The 21,987-nt window shown below is 43.0% G+C and overlaps 1 protein-coding gene across 1 annotated transcript in view; it reads right to left on the bottom strand.

The window, feature by feature from the left end:
- The window catches only part of LOC115141241 (latent-transforming growth factor beta-binding protein 4-like), a 63,343-nt gene extending 43,523 nt beyond the window's left edge, over positions 1–19,820 (bottom strand). The window contains 3 exon segments of the mRNA XM_029680000.2: positions 2,943–3,155; positions 7,510–7,724; positions 19,527–19,820. Coding sequence (XP_029535860.2) covers positions 2,943–3,155; positions 7,510–7,724; positions 19,527–19,741 — 643 coding nt within the window. The 5' untranslated portion in view covers positions 19,742–19,820.
- Between the last annotated feature and the right edge of the window lie 2,167 nt (positions 19,821–21,987).

Genomic DNA, 21,987 nt, shown 5'->3' with positions numbered 1-21,987 from the left:
TACACACACTTTTTAACAGTTTATTAGGCCACAGATTAAATAAATCATTATTAACTTCACAGGGTGGGGAAAGTGCAAGGTGATGATCCTTTCCAATAAATATCAAGTAAGCATTTCACAGTAAAGTCTACATCAATACAATTTGATTTGTTACCCAATTAAACAGATGGCTCTTAGTGGCAATAATTAGGGTGCGGCATTTTATCGCATTATGTAATCTAGGTAATTCAAGAGCCATCTTCAAGGCAGTCGTCTTAAACATTGCAACACATCTTGTGCATTCGTTTACTACCCCCTATAAACCAGAGAGGTTGTTATGGAGCCTGGATATAAATGATGTGATGATGGTAACAAGCCAGCGCTGATGGACATGATGGTAGCAGAGGAAACACGTGGCTGTGATTAGCTTCATATGTAACGGCCCTAGTCGCGTCCGTCCATCATTTCCAAACATTATGCAACTAACTCCTCTCATCTCAACTCTCAAACATCTAAAAAGCCCCCCGTCTAGGGTCAAGGCACTCTGGCTCAGAACATAAAACTAAGGCTTGTTCAGAAACTATGAGGAAGTACAATCACTCTGGCCCGGTGTATCAAAACACAGACAAAAACACACAATCTCTCTGATTAGCCAGACACGAGGCAGTCGTGGTCTGGTCACTGAAGTTTAGTTTTATTACTGAACAAATGCAGCTAATCTCCACTTAATCCCTGGACGGATTTGGAGTCTTGTGTCGGTCTCCCTTAATGTCTCAGTCTAGGAGGCAGCGAGTGTGTAAAGAAGTCGCACTCCGAATGACTGCATTATAGAAACGAGTACCGCAAGATTACAACAAACTGAGAGAGAGAGAGACAGAGAGAGAGAGAGAGAGAGAGAGAGAGAGAGACAGAGACAGAGACAGAGATGGTGAGAGAGAGAGACAGAGAGAGAGAGAGAAATGAAGAGAGAGAGAGAGATGGTGAGAGAGAGAGAGAGAGAGAAATGAAGAGAGAGAGAAATGAAGAGAGAGATGGATAAGGAAAGATGGAGAGAGAGCGAGAGAGAGAGACAGCGAGAGAGAAATGAAGAGAGAGATGGATAAAGAAAGATGGAGAGAGAGAGCGAGAGAGAGAGCTAGAGAGAAAAGGGGGAGAGTGGTAAAATACCACTTTATTTACTACCCTGTACTGAATATAACCCTAAATGTGGTTTAAGACATCATGATATATCTCCTCTGTGCACCTGCATGTTGAGACCAGTGATATACTGTAGGAGACCTGGCTTGTGCATCTTCTTGACACTCAGGAATAACAAACAGAGAATCAGCTGAATCCAGCTGGTCTACATTTCAAACTTTTCTCCTCATGTCTTCTCTGGAAGCCTAGAGTCTCAATGTGGGTCGCTAGAGCCACACTTGAATAACCTCCGTAAAAATGACTTTAAGGGAAAGTCAGACATGGAATTAACTAAAATATAAACACAACATGTAAATTGTTGGTCCCATGTATCATGAGCTGAAATAAGATCTAATAATTTTTCCATACACAAAAAATGCTAATTTCTCTCAAATTCGGTGCACAAATTAGTTTACATCCCTGTTAGTGATAATTTCTTCTGCCAAGATAATCCATCCACCTGACAGGTGTGGCATATCAAGAAGCTGATTAAACAGCATGATCATTACACGGGTGCACCTTGTGCTGGGGACAATAAAAGGCCACTCTAGCTCAGGACCTCCACATCCAGCTTCTTCACCTGCGGGATCGTCTGAGACGAGCCACCCGGACAGCTATGGGCAGGCATAAGCTACGGACAACGGACACAACTGCATTTTACTGATGGAAATTTGAATGCACAGAGATACCGTGACCAGATCCTGAGGCCCATTGTCGTGCCATTCATCATGACAATGCACGGCCCCATGTCACAATGATCTGTACACAATTTCTGGAAGCTGAAAATGTCCCAGTTCTTCTATGGCCTGCATACTCACCAGACATGTCAACATTGAGCATTTTTGGGATGCTCTGGATCGACATGTATGACAGCGTGTTCCAGTTCCCACCAATATCCATCAACTTCGCACAGCCATCGAAGAGGAGTGGGACAATATTCCACAGGCCACAATCAACAGCCCGATCAACTCTATGCAATTGAGATGTGTCCCGCGGCATGAGGCAAATGGTGGTCACACTAGATAATGACTGGTTTTCTGATCCAAGCCCCTACTTTTCTTTTAAGGTATCTATGACCAACAGATGCATAGCTGTATTCCCAGTCATGTGAAAACTATCAATATGGCAACAGACAGAAAGAACATCCAAAGAACAAATGATTCACTGTCATAAGATCACACATTACACACACAGTCTGAGAGGAGATAGAAATTCCCTGGCATGTAGAATGGATCCATCAAAGAGTACATTAACCTTGATGTTTGGTCATACATTCCTCAAGGTGCTGGAAGGGAGACAATCTTTCTGTTTTTGTCTATCCCTCTCTCTCACACACACACACATGCACACGCATACACTATTTGAAGTGGATCTCATGTAAGCATGGTCCCAACGCAGTTGCTCTGAGCCTGGGTAAATATGTGCACGTCTGAATGGTCGCCTCTCAAGACGGTGTGAATACCTGTAAAGGAGGCCAGCAGAGCCAAGGGGCTACTCTCTCATCCCTCCAACCTGTCCACATTTAAGGTCTAGCCCTTACCATTCTCCCAAACCTGTCTCCACCACTGACCTAAAATCACAGTGATGCTACAACCACACCTCCAGCTCATCATTCCCAGTGGCTTACCCATAATGTCACACTGTCTGGACCCCAGAGTGGGAGGTCTCAGTGGGGCAAATGAAGCCTGAGTTGAGTCCTCTGGCTACTTATGGCTAGGAGAGAATACAGTATAGTACATGCTTACAGAGAAAGATGGTAAACAGAGATAACAAGTGAGATAACTTACAGACTCTGAAGCCCGGTCCCAGCGCAGCCCGGCCCCCCTGTTCACTGTTGTAGAGGGTGGTCACATTGCCCTGCTCGCAGAAGTTGGTGCAGCGTCCCTGGGTGCAGCGCACCTTGCAGATGGTCGGGGTGAAGAGCACTTTGATGCGCTCAGCTCCTCTCCTTCCTGCCCCTGCTGCCGTTCCTCCTCGATGGCCGGCGGTCTGGTTGCTGGCTGGAAGGGGGAAGAAGACGAAGCAGAGGTAGAGCAGCGGTAGGAACCTGAGTCTGGGTCTGAGCTGGAGCATGGTGCCGTCCGTTTACTGACGATGCATCCCACGGAGAAGAGACACCACAGAGATCCACGAGAAGAGCTGCCGTGCACGGCAGGAAGAGATGTGAGGGGAAGACCAGGGAATTCCACGCTTACTCTTACGCTTCTTTCAATCACACTCTCTCTCTCTCTCTCTCTCACTCTCTCGCAACTAGCGCAGGACGAGGAGGGGAAGGAAGAGAGAAAAAAAAAAAAAGAAGAAAAACAGACCCAACGCTTCCCTTCTTTTTTCCCTAAACACACCAACCAAAGAAATTATGAACTTTGAGGAGGGAAGCACCCGTGTGTGTGAGTGCTACATAAAAAAAAAAACATTCTTAAGAGAGAGTGCCTGTCCACTTAATTGGAAGCAGTATAGCGAGAATGCTCTGGGCGAGCCTCCAAACACAATGTTTATAAGGGATCCAATCCATCCCCCTGTACTGGGAACTCTTCACTGCGGCCCCTGACCCTCTCTCTGTACCCTGCCGTTATGCTGTAACTGTAATCTGTTTTGTTCCCCCCCTTTTCCTTGTACTCCCCCCTCCCCCCTCTAGTTTCATAACATGGACCGTTTTGTCATCTGAGGAAGAGACCACAAGGAGGGAGTTGGGTGGGTGATGCAAGGTTTGAGTTTCAGGTCCTCGCTGGCGTTGTAAACTGTGGTGGTGAAGTCATCTTTCTCTCTCTCGTTCTGCTCATAAGGGAGCGGGAAAGGGGGGTATTTTCCTTTCACTACGCATTTTTAGAGATGTCATTTCACAAGCCCCACAGGCTCTTCCGTGACATACACAATGTGCATTAAACCTGTTGCCTTTACCGAGCCAGCTCATTCCTGAGCAACAGGGGAAAGAAACGAGCTGCATCCACGTTGCACAGGCTCACATCAGTCTTACTTGGACCTGTAGGCCCACTAGGGTGAAATCACATCACTTTCACTGAACTAAAACATCACATGAGAAAACTATAGGAGTCAAATGTTTAAAAAATCCTTTTATGGTCATTCATGGATATAAACCCCCAGAAACATCCCAACCCGATTTGGAAAAAAGGAGGTCGATGGAAACACCTCAATTATTTTGCTCGGAAAGGAATGGTAAAGAATGGAAAATATAGAAAAACAATTTACAAAGAGATTCATTGTAATGCTAAAGTTATGAGCTAAAACTGTATGGTCGTTAGCTTTACAAACATGACTTGTTCTTTATATTCACTCATAATGAATCCCTAAGCAAAGCTGAGCAGAAATGCCTTGTCCAGTTTGGAAGACAAAACAGCTGCGTTGGACTGGGCTCAAACACAGGTGCCCCATTACAGCAATATCTCCAGTTTCACCAGTATAAAACCTGGAAGACAGGAATGGGAGGACAGCGAAGCGAGGCACACGCTAGCCAACTTCACCAAGGCCCTAAACCACATCAAAGGCTAGGTGAGGTTAAGTGCTGAGAGAATGATGTTTTACTTGAAGCTTATGGGTCATCAACAAATTAGGGAGAATGACCTAATACAGGTCATGGGAACAGACCAAGCTAGGACTTAGAGAGAGCTAGGTTCTGTAACAGCTCCTCCTGGGTTCTGAAAGGAACTACAGGTACACTGGTACTTTGCTCAGTGGTCATCCCTTATATGGAGTGTCTGAACCACCTGAGGAGGCAGTCTCCCTGCCCCCTCTGTTTGTGTAGCAGCACTTTGGCACTGCACCGCTCGTCTGACCCGCACCTGTAGCTCAACCTGGCCTGGCCCAGAGAAGTGAGTCATTATGGGCCAGGACTGGGAGGCTGGGAGTTGGGATACACTGCCAGAAAGAGAGAGAGAGGGGAGGGCCTTGGCGTAGGCTAGGACACACAGTAAATGACCATGCTACCGCTGGGACGAGCCGTCTGGGTCTGGACTGTGGGTTCCTGTCTTGCTGGGGGAGGAGGAGGTATTTGTGTCTGCTCAGGACAGGTGTTGTTCACAATGTTTTCTTGTATGGGTCAAAGAGATCACAGTTCAGGTTATTTTGCCTCCTTTTTAAGTGTTTTATGAGGGATATTAGTCAATGTAAAAACTGTAGTCCAATTAGCATTCACTTATAACCTTTCAAATACTGCCATAAAAATGCTCCAAGGTTGGGGAATATTAGCTATGGTAAATTGCTGTTAGTTAGCCAGTAAATCATTAGAATCCGAACGTGAAGTTTCACCTTGGAGGAAGCAAGTCCTTTATGTCTAGGTCCAGCAGGTGCAAGGACATTTAGTGCAGCCTGGGTCTCTGTCTCAGTGCACTCAATCCCTCTGCCAGTTGTCCAGACCAGTCCTCTTCACACACACAAACACATGTTCCCCAGATAGGAGTATTATTCCAATTACAAACAGGATGCTCTGCTCCATGTACAACAGATTGCCCCTTCACACATGGAAGCAACAGCTACCAAAATACTATCAATCAGTCTAGTGGCTCTGTAAAGGACCAAGAATGGTGTGTGTGTTGTTTATCTTCATGGAGGATGAGTGTGTACACGTCTGCATGATGGCCTTCATGTTTGCAGGGTTTTTCTCCAGCCTTGTCCAAGGCAAATCAGCAGATCAACATTATGAAGAGATTGAACGATTGGAAATAACTCCCCACATTACATAGCAGACTTTGGTTTATGACCCTTAAACGGAGTGTGCTAACTCTTTGTTGGTTTTAAAATGACATTTCTTGAGTGAGATTACCAAGTGTGATTGACAGGTGTGAAAATTGGAAATGACAGTATAATGATCACTTCAGTGGTCACTGGCCCTGTCAAATCTTAGCCCATAGGGGATTGCAAAGGGAGGGAAAATGAAGTATTTATCTTGTGTTAACAAAGACTTTATTCATACACAGCAACTGTTCATCTACAATGCTCCTGCTTGTCACTCAAAAGAGGAGAAGCCCTCTCTGACTCCCGGGACGATTAAACCGATGGAGGAATTTAGAGAAGGACCTCTTACACAAACATTTGCAGGAAGAAAAAAACATCCAAGCACTTGCGTACTTAAAGAGGCCAGAGGACACAAAAAACTAGGACCATCAGCCCTTGTGGAATGTTGACAGATTGCCTTGAAAATGTTGAGCACTTTCTCACTTCTAGGAAAAAAAATCTGAAAAAATAAAAAACCTGACCCTTAACCTCTCTGATTTGGAAACTTGGATTAAAGCTTTATAGCAGATATTTAAATTGGGTTTTGAGGGGAAAATCAAGCATTATAGAGTCATACTCTCTCTCCATGCGAGACAACATGCTCTGTTCGAGTGACTTTCACCATTTGGATATTAAAAGAGAGTAGGGCACAGCAGTGGTATGTAGATACAGCTGTACAATACTTAGAATGGGCCTTACACTGTTAGGCAAACCAGGTTGCTGAGAGAAATATAGTGCTCTTGCTTGTGGTGTTGGGTAAGTGCTACTAATGTGCTATTTTGCTATGAGGTCATGTCTTGAATAGCGCTGAGTGATAGGCCTAACCATTACACTACCCTACAAGTCAGTAGTGTAAAGTTGTCAGAGCTATGTGCCGCAGCTAAAAATGAATACCACACCAGAGAACTTGCAATACATACAGTACATAAACTAAAATATAATAACTAATGCCAGTTGCAAACAGGTCATTTACTCCTATTAGATTCCGCTACTATGGAGTTAAAATCTGAGCTAAAGGGACTGGAATCTCATTGTGGGAGATTATGTCCACCCTCGTAAAAAATATGCCAGTTTAACCCTTTCGATTAGATTGGTTTCCACATGCCATGAGGTCATTTTGGCAGGAGATTTGGGGGTTCCCATTAGTTAAACATTGTCCATCATCTGGGCCATTACTGTACCTATGCCAGTTGGCCAAGAAAAACAATGTCAGGAATTGGTCACAATGGGTTTTGAGGGTACGTACCGGTCTGACCGATAACCTTATCTTATTCCTAAAGTGTAAACAAATAGGACATGGGTTAAATCATTCAAATAAAGTCAGGGTGTTTTATTTTTGATGTGGAAAGTTTTCGTGGCAAATTCCATGCTATGTTCATGGATGTACCCACACGATATCCATTCTAAACACATTACTTTGTCACCACCAGTCCATTGGGAGCAAAGCATTCAACATCAACACCCTGTTAATCACAACAAGCAAGAACCTAACACAATATGATATCTGATCATTTGCTGCCATGACAAGTATAATATTACTCATCACAACAACCAATGCTTTCAGCACATAGGGTAGTCAAAGTAAGAGAGGCTGGGTGTCTAAGTGAAGGGCCTGTCTGTACTCACCTGCAGGTGGGCTCGCGTGGACAGTGTACTGGCCCTTCTGGGTGTGGAAGCTCTTGACACTTGTGGTCTGGGTGTCATGTAGGTCTGACTGTGAGGCTGATTGGAGCTTCTTCCTCTCTGTCTCGATGTGTTTCATCAGGATGGTGGTCATCTTGTCGCCTCGACCTCCACGGGCCAATGCCTTCTTTAGTAGCAGTAACTGGGCCTCCTGCAGACTGAACGGAGACACAACACACAGTCAACAGACACTCAACAGACTGGGCCTCCTTCAGTTTGGACAGGGGCGACTACAGACAGTCAACAGACTGGGCCTCCTTCAGACTGGGCAGGAGAGACAACAGACAGAATGTCAACAAGTACGGTAACTAAGAGTGTGTATAGTATAACTCATTGCCGTGCGTCTGTTACTACTGACAGCAATTTAGAACACTAGATTGGCAGCTAGATAATCTCCCTGGCCTAAAGATTTACTCACTGTATTGTTTACATGGGGGTACAGATACACTATTGTAGTGTATTATGCAAGCAACTATAGCTAGTTAATTCAATTAGAGACTTATTTGATCAGCACCAACTCTCCTACAGCATCTGCCAAGAAATGAAAGAAAACCCATGACATGTTCATCCATGTTTTTTATACACAGTTATCAGTTTATCAGCTTGTTGGGGCAGACACACTGACTAGGCCGGGGACTTATCGGCCAGACTCCATGTCTTTCTCAAGCCCTAAGGTCTTCTTGGCCCAGGGTTGTTTGGCAATTCACGGTTTCCATGGCAAATGGATAAAACATGGAAAAAAAGGGGCAGGAGCTTAGCCAATGTTGTAAGCAGGGTCTGGATTACTTTTTTGATATTGCCCAAGTAAACCTTCTAGCATGTATTTACAGTGCATTCGAGTGTACCTGCGGCACTCTCAATAGAGTACACACACCCACCTTATTTCCACTCAATCATACAGTAATACCATTTTAGTACGCCTTGTAAGCCAGCAACCTAGATGTTTTTATTTGTATTTCTCTGCAGTTGTTTTTCTAACACACCCCAAAAGTCTGCTCAGACTTCATATTTTTCACACTGGATGAGTGGGCCTCAAGTGAGCCATGAGAGCAATGTGTCTGACGTACTGTAGAGTATAACACAAACATAAAAAAAATCACCTTAAACATTCACCTTAAATAGTGTTTTACTGCACTAAAGCAGGAGATGGATGTTTGAAAGATAGTTTTAGGTAATGGAAAGCCTGTGTAAAAGAAGAGCAATCATGGGCGGTTGTTATTTGAGAGAGGCACTATATCAAATGAGTCATTATTAAAAATGATATATTTGGCTCACTCTCTACTAGTGTTGGGCTGTATCTAGATGTTTATATCGTCATACCGTCCTTCTCACATCCCGGGATTTACGGTATTTGCGGTTTAGTACACAAGGGGGCACTAAAAGCACAAAATGTGTCTATTACCAGAATGCTAACAAAATTAGCACAAGTAATAGCGAATTTCCATAGAGGCTGCTAGCTAAATATGCTAACGAGCGCATACGAAAATAAACTAATTGCAAAGACAGGAAATCCAGCTCATAAAGTTATACATACATAGGTAGTAGCTACCAAATGTCATGTTTTGTTGAGTTTGGACATTTTGAAGCAAATGTGAAAGAGAGACATTGTGCAAATGAAGAAAGTTTTGACGCATGCTTGTTTGAAGGAACAACACTTGCTCTGGAGCAGCATGTGTACAAGCTGTGTCTGTGTGGAGTCTGGAGTCGCTACCGGCCTGCTCTGCTCAGAGAATAGGGGGAGGAGCAGACTGAGGGGCCAAGAAGGAGAGAAAAAACCCTCAAGGAAATCAATATAGCAGTGGCAGTTATGCCGATAACTCCGACAAAGAGCTTTGACTTCTCAAACACGGCAGAAAGCTAACACTATTTCATCCTCTGTCTCCATACTAATTTAGCCACTTACTTAGCTAACTAGCAAGTTAAACCAAATACACAGCTATCTCAACTGATCTGGGGAACTTCACTAAGCGTCAATTGTAAAATAATGTGACAGGTGAAATGAAGAATGCGATCTGCTTCATCTCCTAACATATTGCACAAGTTGACTGCAGGTATTTACTTAAAAAGTAGCTACAAATATTAAAATGTATTGAAAAAAATCTAAGGAATAGTTTACACATACATGTTATTCAACCATGTCATCCAAACTGCACGTGGGTGATTGTAAGATGAACGAGGTCCACACTCCAGGGTGGCGGTAAATGCACCTTAAAGTTGGTTACCAAACACCATATCAAATTCACACAAGAAGAATAAATGAGGAAAGATGAATCAAAGAAAACGACCTAAAAACAAACCATGTTTCCCCTTCTATCTGTAGATTAGTTGTCGGAGTTGAGGACACATGATTTTGTGTGGCTAAAAATGGGTTCGAATTCTACAAAGGACCATATGCATTTCAGGTAAAATAACAACCCAATGTTAATCTCCCAGGACAAATTAGCTAGCAACAGCAAGCTAGCTAAATGTCCATGAATGTTTCATGTGTGTTTTGACCTGTGCTCAAATTAATATAGTTGGTTCAGAGTTGGTTTTGGTATTTAAAACTGCGTGTCATGAACGCATCTGGTAGACATAAACAAAATCAACATGCGCACTATGGCGCAAGCACGGAGCTGGTTTGGTTAGCCATGTTTGAATCTCTCAGTAGTTGAACCTCGAAGTTGGATATGTTTTGGTGATAGCATCATTTTGATATTCCCCAGCTGAACATTTTTTATTTATTTATCCGTTATTTTACCAGGTAAGTTGACTGAGAACATGTTCTCATTTGCAGCAACGACCTGGGGAATAGTTACAGGGGAGAGGAGGGGGATTAATGAGCCAATTGTAGTCCTGACCTGCACTTGACTGACAATAACTTGTGTGGGGGGGGGGACAGACCTTGAAACAAACATCCAACATCAAACAGATTCAGTGGAGGTACATAGTGGGAGTAGGGATAAAGCCAGTGTTCTTCATTACAGTGAGGAGTGTGGTGAATGCAAAATCAAACAAATGGGAGGCCAGTTCATTCAAGCTTGAGAAATCAGCATTGGGATGACAGACCTCAGTCTGTTACAGGCTCCACCATACCAAGACAGTACTGTACATGAACCTCCCATAGTCCTTAGTAAGGACTGCCAAAATCCCCATGTTCTAATGCGATCACTGTTTACTTAACAACAGCAAGCTTGCTAAATGTCCATGAATGTTTCATGTGTGTTTTGACCTGTGCTCAAATTAATATAGTTGGTTCAGAGTTGGTTTTGGTATTTAAAACCGCGTGTCACCACTGTGGAAAACCTCTAGGAATGAGCTTTACATCTAGATAGGATGTGGTTCAATTATGTTGAAAGATTTTTTTGTAAAGTCTAATCTCTCAACACATAGATCAACAATGGGGTGAAATGCATGTTGACATTTAGTGTGTCACTAATCCATGAGGTGGAAGTCAGCCTACTGTGCCGGCTGCAATGTGCTGGCATTTCAATAGTCTATTGTGTGTATGCTGTTTATCTATGCTGTTTATCTAGGATCGACCCTCTTCCTTCCCCGGCTGAAGTCAGTGCACTGCAACCAGGTCAACACTGCAAGATGGCACTCCTAGATTACCGCACTGCTTTCACACATACAGCTCCGTGTTCTGCCTAGTTGAAAACGCTCCGATGTGTCATAGCCCACTCTGTGTAGGCAGACTTCAGTCCGTGCGATGCCGTTCCCAGATTAAGCACTGTTTCTTCAGACAGACAGCGGTTCTGCCTCGTTTCAGATGCCTATGTCATTCTGTGGAATTCTGAGTGCACTGTGCCTGCAGACAGAGTGATCTTACAGAGTCTACCTGTGGCCGAGCCACTAGTACAGAACTGCATGGGTGTGTTAGGACTATTTACCTACATTACATACTACATTTACTTTCTTATGGATACCTGTTGAGTACCATGGATCTAGTGAATCCGTAACCCAAGATATTTGCTTAGTTACAGTTTAGCATTAGCATCGTTGAACGGAAAACAATGAGAATAGTTGGAATAGGACCCCTTTTAGCGTGTTCCAAAAAGGTTGCCTAAATAAACTCAGAGTAACTTGAAACCAAGCAGGAGCAACTTGCTACCAAAAGAGGTTTAAAAGCTTTGGACAGGGAATTAGTTTTACCTAAAAACATTATGAAACTATTTGGACACGTCGCTAAAATTCTATCTAATATCCTGATCCCTGGGTGTTGTTGCTGGGCAGAATGATTAAAAGCCAAGAGAATAGAGATAAGGAAAAGTCAAACTATGAAGAGGCACTGGGGTCATACACTAAGAACAAATAGAGCTTATGTCTAACTGTCTCAGAACCAGACTAAACCCAGACGTGTGTGTGTGTGTGTGTGTGTGTGTGTGTGTGTGATGACAGGGAGCCGGCCTGGTGGTCTGAGGCATTCCATTTAGACTGGACAGAAAACAGCAGAGATGGATGGTCAGTGGTTGAACCTATTCCATCAATCTGACCTACAGCACCACAGTCTAGCAGATTGCCTGTAATCCTATAGAATGGCCATAGTAATGGATACATACTAGAGGTCGACCGATTAATCGGAATGACTGATTAATTAGGGCCGATTTCATGTTTTCATAACAATCCGAAATCTGTATTTTTGGGAGCCAAATTTGTCGATTTTATTTTTTATACCTTTATTTTACTAGGCAAGTCAGTTAAGAACACATTCTTATTTTCAATGACGGCCTAGGAACGGTGGGTTAACTGCCTTGTTCAGGAGCAGGACGACAGATTTTCACCTTGTCGGCTCGGGGGATCCAATCTTGCAACCTTACAGTTAACTAGCCTCATTGCACTCCACGAGGAGCCTGCCTGTTACGCGAATGCAGTAAGCCAAGGTAAGTTGTTAGCTAGCATTAAACTTATCTTATAAAAAACAATCAATCAATCATAATCACTAGTTATAACTACACATGGTTGATGATATTACTACTTTATCTAGCGTTGCATATAATCGATGCAATGCTGGGGGATGATTTAACAAAAGCGCATTTGCGAAAAAAGCACAATCGTTGGACGACTGTACCTAACCATAAACACCAATGCCAATAATATCTTAAAATCAATACACAGAAGTATATATTTTTAAACCTGCATATTTAGCTAAAAGAAATCCAGGTTAGCAGGCAATATTAACCAGGGGAAATTGTGTCATTTCTCTTGCGTTCATTGCACGCAGAGTCAGGGTATATGCAACAGTTTGGGCAGCATGGTTAATTGCGAACGAATTTGACAGAATTTTACGTAATTATGACATAAGGTTGTGCAATGTAACAAGAATATTTAGACTTAGGGATGCCACCCGTTAGATAAAATACTGAACGGTTACGTATTTCACTGAAATAATAAACGTTTTGTTTTCGAAATTATAGTTTCCGGATTCGACCATATTAATGACCAAAGGCTCATATTTCTGTGTGTTATTATGTTATAATTAAGTCTATGATTTGATAGAGCAGTCTGACTGAGCGATGGTAGGCAGCAGCAGGCTCGTAGGCATTCATTCAAACAGCACTTTCGTGCGTTTTGCCAGCAGCTCTTCTGTTTATGACTTCAAGCCTATCAGCCTAATGGCTGGTGTAACCGATGTGAAATGGCTAGCTAGTTAGCTGGGTGTGCTAACAGCGTTTCAAACGTCACTCGCTCTGAGACTTGGAGTAGTTATTCCCCTTGCTCTGCAAGGGTCGCGGCTTTTTAGGAGCATTGGGTAACGCTGCTTCGAGTGTGGCTGTTGTCGATGTGTTCCTGGTTCGAGCCCAGGTAGGAGCGAGGAGAGGGACGGAAGCTATACTGTTACACTGGCAATACTATAGTGCCTATAAGAACATCCAATAGTCAAAGGTATATGAAATACAAATGGTATAGAGAGAAATAGTCCTATAAATACTATATTAACTACAACCTAAAACCTCTTACCTTGGAAATTTGAAGTCTCATGTTAAAAGGAACCACCAACTTTCCTATGTTCTCATGTTCTGAGCAAGGAACTCAAACGTTAGCTTTTTTACATGGCATATATTGCACTTTTACTTCTCCAACACTTTGTTTTTGCATTATTTAAACCAAATTGAACATGTTTCATTATTTATTTGAGACTAAATGGATTTTTTTTGAGGTATTATATTAAGTTAAAATAAGTGTTCATTCAGCATTGTTGTAATTGTCATTATAACAAATAAATAAATAAATAAATCGACCGATTAATCGGTATCGGCTTTTTTGGGGGTCCTCCAATAATCGGTATCGGCTTTGAAAAATCATAATCGGTCGACCTCTAATACATTTATTTTACTAGGCAAGTCAGTTAAGAACAAATTCTTATTTTCAATGACAGCCTAGTGGGTTAACTGCCTGTTCAGGGGGAGAACGACAGATTTGTACCTTATCAGCTCGGGGATTTGAACTTGCAACCTTTCGGTTACTAGACCAACGCTCTAACCACTAGTCTACCCTGCCGCCCCTGTACATACTGTACATCAGACAGCTTTGGCTTTGGTTCACAATAAACACAAACATGCTCCCATTCCATGGTTTGACTCAAAGCAGTGGATTAATGCCCCACATAGGTCGTGCCCCAAACGTCACCCTATACCCTATGTAGTGCACTACTGTTTACCAGGGGGCGTCAAAAGTAGTGCACTACATGTGGAATATGGTGCCATTTGGGACACAACCATAGAGGTGTGATTAGTTTAAATCCAACATACTGTGGTGTCGAGGCCTGCAGAGATCAAACTGTTTACATGGATGAGGAAGCTGGGTTAGTGAAATGTGAACTCAGGAATGAGACGAGAAGCAGAGCCAAAGACGAGAGAAGACGCTCCATCCTTTCCAAGATGCATTAAATCACTCCTGGGTTTAACTTCTCCACGGTGTGTTTTTTAATCTGAAGAAGACATGATTTCATTGTACACAGACACAAACACAAGGCTCAAATCAAAGAAAGCTCCCTTAAATCCTTTGAAAGATTGCTTTGTTTGTAGTGATGCATGTGACATAGGGTGGTGATGCTCTACCTTTGGCTGCAACAGCAAGTTGGTTTGCCACGACAATACAAGACACAAAATCAAGTAGTAATCAAGAAGACATTTGTTATGTTGTAAATGTCAATAGCCTTGGTATAAAAAAACAATGTTGAGGTCGCCACTGAAACAATACAATTTCACTACACATATCATCAGAAACGATTATGGTAATTCGGTCCAAATTCCCACAGAGTTGGAGGCCTCAGGCCAGTGGATATCTATTTTGCAGACAGTGTTTTTGCTGCTTTTGTGAATGAGTAGCAGTGGATGCTGGGGGTTGTAAAGGGAAACTCTGTTTTCCTCATTAGTCCTAATTGGAGACATACAGTACCAGTCAAAAGTTTGGACACGCCTACTCATTCAAGTGATTTAGTTTATTTTTACTATTTTCTACATTGTATAATGATAGGGAATACATTAAAACTATGAAATAACATATGGAAACATTTAGTAAGCAAAAAAGTGTGAAACAAATCAAAATGTTTTTTATATTTGAGATTCTTCAAAGTAGCCACCCTTTGACTTGATGCCAACTTTCGCACGCTCTTGGCATTCTCTCAACCAGCTTCATGAGGTAGTCACCTGGAATGCATTTCAATTAACAGGCGTGCCTTGTTAAAAGGAAAAATTTGTGGAATTTCTTTCCTTCTTAATGCATTTGAGGCAATCAGTGTTGTGTTGTGATAAGGTAGGGGTGGTAAAAGATCAAGTCCATATTAGGGCAAGAACAGCTCAAATAAGCTAAGAGAAACGACAGTCCATCATTGCTTTAAGACATGAAGGTCAGTCAATGCGGGAACATTTCAAGAACTTTGAAAGTTTCTTCAAGTGCAGTCGCAAAAGCCATCAAGCGCTATGATGAAACTGGCTTTCATGAGGGCCACCACAGGAAAGGAAGACCCAGAGTTACCCCTGCTGCAGAGGATAAGTTCAATTAGAGTTAACTGCACCTCAGACCGCAGCCCAAATAAATGCTTCAGAGTTCAAGTAACAGACACATCTCAACATCAACTGTTCAGAGGAGGTTGTGTGAATCAGGCATTCATGGTTGAATTTCTGCAAAGAAACCATTAGTAAATGACACCAATAATAAGAGAAGACTTGCTTGGGCCAAGAAACACGATCAATGGACATTAGACTGGTGGAAATCTGTCCTTAGTCTGAGTCCAAATTTGAGATGTTTGGTTCCAATCGCAGTGTCTTTGTGAGATGCAGAGTAGGTGAACGGATGATCTCCGCATGTGTGGTTCCCAATGTGAAGCATGGAGGAGGTGGTATGATGGTGCTTTTCTGGTGACACTGTCAGTGATTTATTTAGAATTCAATGCACACTAAACCAGCATGGCTACCACAGAATTCCGCAGCGATATGCCACACAGACAGAAGCGATCTGGTTTGCGCTTAGTGGGACAATCAATTATTTTCTACAGGACAATGACCCAAAACACACCTCCAGGTTGTGTAAGGGCTATTTGACCAAGGAGAGAGATGGAGTGCTGCATCAGATGACCTGGCCTCCACAATCCCCTGACCTCAACCAAATTGAGATGGTTTGGGATGAGTTGGACCGCAGAGTGAAGGAAAAGCAGCCAACAAATGCTCTGCATTTGTGGGAACTCCTTCAAGATGGTTGGAAAACAGCTGGTTGAGAGAATGCCAAGCGTGTGCAAAGCTGTCATCAAGGCAAAGAGTGGCTCCTTTTGAAGAATCTCAAACATAACATATATTTTGATTTGTTTAACACTACATGATTCCATATGTGTTAGTTCATAGTTTTGATGTCTTCACTATTATTCTACAATGTAGAAAATAGTAAAAATAAAGAGAAAACCCTGGAATGAGTAGGTGTGTCCAAACGTTTGACTGGTACTGGAGCCTGTACACAGCTAGACAATGCTCCTCAAATATATAAAAACCTGACGTCAAGTGACTGGCCTCAGTGCAGTAATTGAATCACTACACAAGGCAATATGGTGTACATGTGAAATAACTAAAATTGCAGTATTGTATACATTAAATAACATGGGAATTGATATATTTTTAACCAACTTCAACAATGCTACAAGACGACTCTGACGAAGCACATGAACCCAAACTGGGTCATGACACGTCAGTGTAAATGACTTTTGAGAGTTAGAATATTAGAATACACAAGGAGTAATTTCGGACATTTGATTGTGCCAGTCACAGACAGTCACTCCAATTAGCGTTGTAAGCTAACAATGTTTATTTACAATGTTAAGTTAGTCTAGCCATAGATTTTGTTAGTCACTTTCACTCATATCATATTAACATGGCATAAATGTGTACAATTTGAATTGCAGGAAATTAGCATTAAATATGCAAAGATTTCTTTCTGCCCCATGGAAAAATCTGTAGAATTTCATGGAACTTGTTTTAAAACTGCAATATTGTCTCTACTTCCCATCGCAAAATGCTGGCAAGAGGGGCCACTAAAAAAAAAAAAAGTGGCATGTTTTCATGAGCATGGGTCCCAGGAAAACACAGATTTTTTTCAGTTGGGTCCCAGGCTGAAAAAGTTGAAGAACCCCTGAACTATTATATGAATGACGAACATTAAAGTTTCCAACAGCAGTCATCCACCAATGACTTTCTAATTTTGGCAAAAGACTTATGGAGACTAAAAGCTTTATTTTTCATTTCAGAGCATAAAGATGTATTTCTTTCACAGGCAATCCTACTGCATGCCTTCAAGGGCTGTTTGGTGTCTTTCCATCACTCGTTTTGACCTTTGTCTGCATAATTAACGGTTTTGAAAATAAAATACTAGGACCAGTTGTAGAAACCCAATTTCTTTACTATGAACACACACACACACACACACACACACACACACACACACACACACACACACACACACACACACACACACACACACACACACACACACACACACACACACAGCTGCTCCATTTGCAGTACAGTTTTAGTTCCACTATGATTTACAGTAGATTTTATTTGGAGAACAGTTCCACCTGCTGACTATCATGGGTAACTACACCTGTTAATTGTAATGGAAGGCTGCTTTCCCATTCTGCAAACTTAAGGGTTACCTTTCTATCAGTTGAGGCTACAAAATATTGTCACCACTGGATTAAGTGTGGGCTTTTTATTTGTTAACTAAAGTTTCAATTAGCTGCCAAAATAAATATTTATGATGAATAAAATGTGATCTAGTCGACAGCACAAAGCGATAAGTCTTCATATTTTTCTCAACTTATATTTCATATTATAAACTGGGTGGTTCCAGCCCTGAATGCTGATTGGCTGACAGCTGTGGTATATGAGACCGTATACAATGGCTATGACATTTATTTTTACTGCTCTAATTACTTTAGTAACCAGTGTATAATAGGAATAAGGCACCTCAGGGGTTTGTGGTATATGGCCAATATACCACGGCTTAGGCTGTATCCAGGCACTCCGATGTGTCGAGAGTAAGAACAGCCCTTATCCGTGGTATATTGGCCATATACCACACCCCCTCGTGCCTTATTGCTTAACTGTACTCTATATAAACCCCTGGGCTGGCACTGAGCCAACCCTCTCAATCATTTGGAAAGGTGCCACTTTTCAACCGATCGCTGCGTGCACCTGCCCACCCGTCCAACGTCACTACTCTGGACGGTTCTGTGAATACGTGGAGAACTACAAATACATAGGTGTCTGGTTAGACTGTAAACTCTCCTTCCAGACTCACATCAAACATCTCCAATCCAAAGTTAAATGAATTGGCTTTGTATTTCGCAAAAGAAGCATCCTTCACTCATGCTGCCAAACATACCCCCGTAAAACTGACCATCCTACCGATCCTCGACTTCGGCGATGTCATTTACAAAATAGCCTCCAAAATACCCTACTCAATAAATTGGATGCAGTCTATCACAGTGCCATCCGTTTTGTCACCAAAGCCCCATATACTGCCCACCATTGCGACCTGTACCCTCTCGTTGGCTGGCTCTCGCTTCATACTCGTCACCAAACCCACTGGCTCCAGGTCATCTACAAGACCCTGCTAGGTAAAGTCCCCCCTTATCTCAGCTCGCTGGTCACCATAGCAGCACCCACCTGTAGCATGCGCACCAGCAGTTATACAGTATCTCTCTGGTCACCCCCAAAACAAATTCTTCCTTTGGCCGCCTCTCCTTCCAGTTCTCTGCTGCCAATGACTGGAACGAACTACAAAAATCTCTGAAACTGGAAACACTTATCTCCCTCACTAGCTTTAAGCACCAGCTGTCAGAGCAGCTCACGGATTACTGCACCTGGACATAGCCCATCTATAATTTTGCCCTAACAACTACCTCTCCCCCTACTGTATTTATTTATTTATTTTGCTCCTTTGCACCCCATTATTTCTATCTCTACTTTGCACATTATTCCACTGCAAATCTACCATTCCAGTGTTTTACTTGCTATATTGTATTTACTTCGCCACCATAGCCTTTTTTTGCCTTTACCTCCCTTATCTCACCTCATTTGCTCACATTGTATATAGACTTATTTTTCTACTGTATGTTTGTTTTACTCCGAGTGTAACTCTGTGTTGTTGTATGTGTCGAACTGCTTTGCTTTATCTTGGCCAGGTCGCAATTGTAAATGAGAACTTGTTCTCAACTTGCCTACCTGGTTAAATAAAGTTTAAATTAAAAAAAAAAAAAAATTGGAAAGGTGCCCTGATTCTAACACCTGCGCTGCATCAGGTGGACCACACTAAGCGCCACAGACACACTGCACGTGTGGCCCACATGCTGGGCTAACCCAGGCCTTTGACTGGAGACTGGCACTTCAAAGCCAGCAAACTGAGAGGAGGAGGAAATGGAGGAGTAGAGAATGGACTAAATGGCACAAGCTGGTGATGCAGTAAATCAAGAGAAGTCAGAAACTCACGTAAGAGGTTGCCAGCGCACAGCGTAATATTTCTTGGTCTCTGGGTTGGTTGTGCTGGCTGGTGTCCCCGCTGTCCTCCACGCAGCTGTGGTCTCTGCGGAAACTGGGGTGGTGGTGGTGGGGATGACGGTGGTTGGTGGGAGGGTGATGGTTGGTGAGAGGCTAGTGGTAGGTGGGAGGGTGATGCTTAGTCCTGAGGTGGTGGTGCTGACCATGGGGCTGGTGGGGCGCAGTAAGGCCCAGGGAAGGCCTACGAGGCCATAGGTCACGCTTGCAAACTCACAGCGGGCCCCGTTGAAGCCCGTTCTGCATTCACAGATGTTGGGCTGCCTGCACACGGCTCCGTTGTGGCAGCGTGGAAGGCACCTTGCTTCAAATAAGGGGAGAGAGAGGAGGAGAATGTTCATTATACCAGAATAGTGGACTGTGGTTGAGAGAGCAGAAACTCAAGCGTAAGAGGATAACTGGTTAGACCAGCACAATCTCAATAAAAAACTCAGTAGGACAAACAGCTTAATATGCATTGTAACTTAACAAGGAAAACAGCCAATGGTGAATGTCAAGATTTCACTCCCCTGAAATAAACTAAGAAATGAAAAGGGGAGAGGAGGGAGAGAGCCATGGTCCTGGATACAGGGAGGGGGCATTCATGCATACACGATGCAAAGTTTATGGGCTCTGTGCTCCTCCAGGCCCCCAACCCTGGCCCCTAGCTCTTGATTTCTCCCATCATCCCTGGCTGGGCGTCATTGTGCCAGGGCCGAACCCCCTGGAGGGCTCCAATAATGGCCCATTGGCCACAGACAACAACAGCGTATCCCAAACCCAGCAGCTTACCACAAATCTCCTGGCCGCCTCCATGAATAGCGATGGGCACCGCTTACTGACATTGTTTCGGGAGTTGTGCACGGAAACACTTTTTCTCCATGGATTTCTTCACATGAAGGCTAGCACAATGTGCTCAAACAGAAGTGAGACTCAAAGTGCACAGTGGACTGAATCTAACGAAGGGCTCTAATTCAAATCAGATCGGCTTTAGACGACATCCGCATAGCGGTGGTTTTGACGGTGGAACTGCGTAAGGGCTGTCAAATGCACAAGCGGCTGCTGGTGTTATACCTAATGCCGACCTTGCTATTGGCTGCACTGAGTCGCATTAAAAGAAATCCCATGCAGTCTTGTTTACAAGATGGAACACTGGAATGTGAGATGTATCTACACCTCCATTAGGATCATAGAAACTCTAATTATTTAGTTTCATGATTTTCAATTTGAGACTCATATTTCTATATAGACTAGGCCTACACTTTCTCGTTCTGAACTTGTAACGCGAGTGAGACAGGTGTTGTTTCAGAACAATGATCAGAAGAGCAGCTGCTCACCGATTTGACAGCTCCAATGCAGTTCCACCTCCGACAATGACAAAACATCAGCTATGTGGGGGTAGGCTATCGCCGGTGAACGCTTGATCTGATTGAAGTGGAAGCAGATTTAGCTATTATCTTGCATCACTAAACCTCAGAAGAGGAAAGGAAGTATGGGTGTTTATTTTTGTGCGTGCTTGCGCCTGTGTGTGTGCGTGCATGAATGAACGTGTGTGACTGTGTGAGATCCACAGTGAGTCTGGGCTTCCTGACAGAGTGCAGAGCTGTGCTTTGCAGAAATGCTGAGCCAAGTTGTTTTGACATGACACTGGCCCTTTAAATCCTCTGTGTCAAGTGGTTGGATCAAGTAAAGGTGTTCAAATCCCTGTAAACAAGGCTTATGGAGGTGTAAATTATAATGATAACACCACAGAGATGCTGGCGACGAACAGGAGCTCTTCCTTTCTTCAAAGGTCCTGACCTCTTCTCAGTGTACAGCATGGTGTGTAGACAAAGCAGAGCCTGTATTCATAAACCGTCTCAAAGTTACATTGCTGATCTAGAATCAGTTCTGCCTTTTAGATCCTGATTATATGGACAGGGGGTATCTACATCATAGATCAGCACTCTTACTCTGAGACACTTTAAGAATATTGGCCCAGGCCTGTCAGGGGTTTAGCTAAAGGCTTGCTGGTCCAGGGTCAAATCCAGGTTTGGCCACAATCACAGACCACTATGGCTGTGTTTACACAGGCAGCCCAATTCTGTTTTTTTTCTCCCACTAATTGGTCTTTTGACCAATCACATCAGATCTTTTTCAGAGCTGATGTGATTGGTCAAAAGACCAATTAGTGAAAAAAAATATCAGAATTGGTCTGCCTGTGTCGATGCAGCCTAAGACAGGCTCTCTAAGACCAGAGGTGCTCAACCCTATCAACACATGACATATTCACTTTTATAACCTATCGAAACACATCGATACCGGACACTTTTTGCTACACCCTGTAAGCCTACAGGTGTCCTATTTTACATTTGATCAATCTGTCGTTGCAGAGAATTTTCCAGTGGGAAATTTAAATGGTAGTGTATTTGAGGTT

This window comes from Oncorhynchus nerka, linkage group LG14 (assembly GCF_034236695.1).
Source record: "Oncorhynchus nerka isolate Pitt River linkage group LG14, Oner_Uvic_2.0, whole genome shotgun sequence".
NCBI lineage: Eukaryota > Metazoa > Chordata > Actinopteri > Salmoniformes > Salmonidae > Oncorhynchus > Oncorhynchus nerka.
Note: the sequence above shows the minus strand (reverse complement) of the source record. Positions and strands in the feature narration are given on the sequence as shown.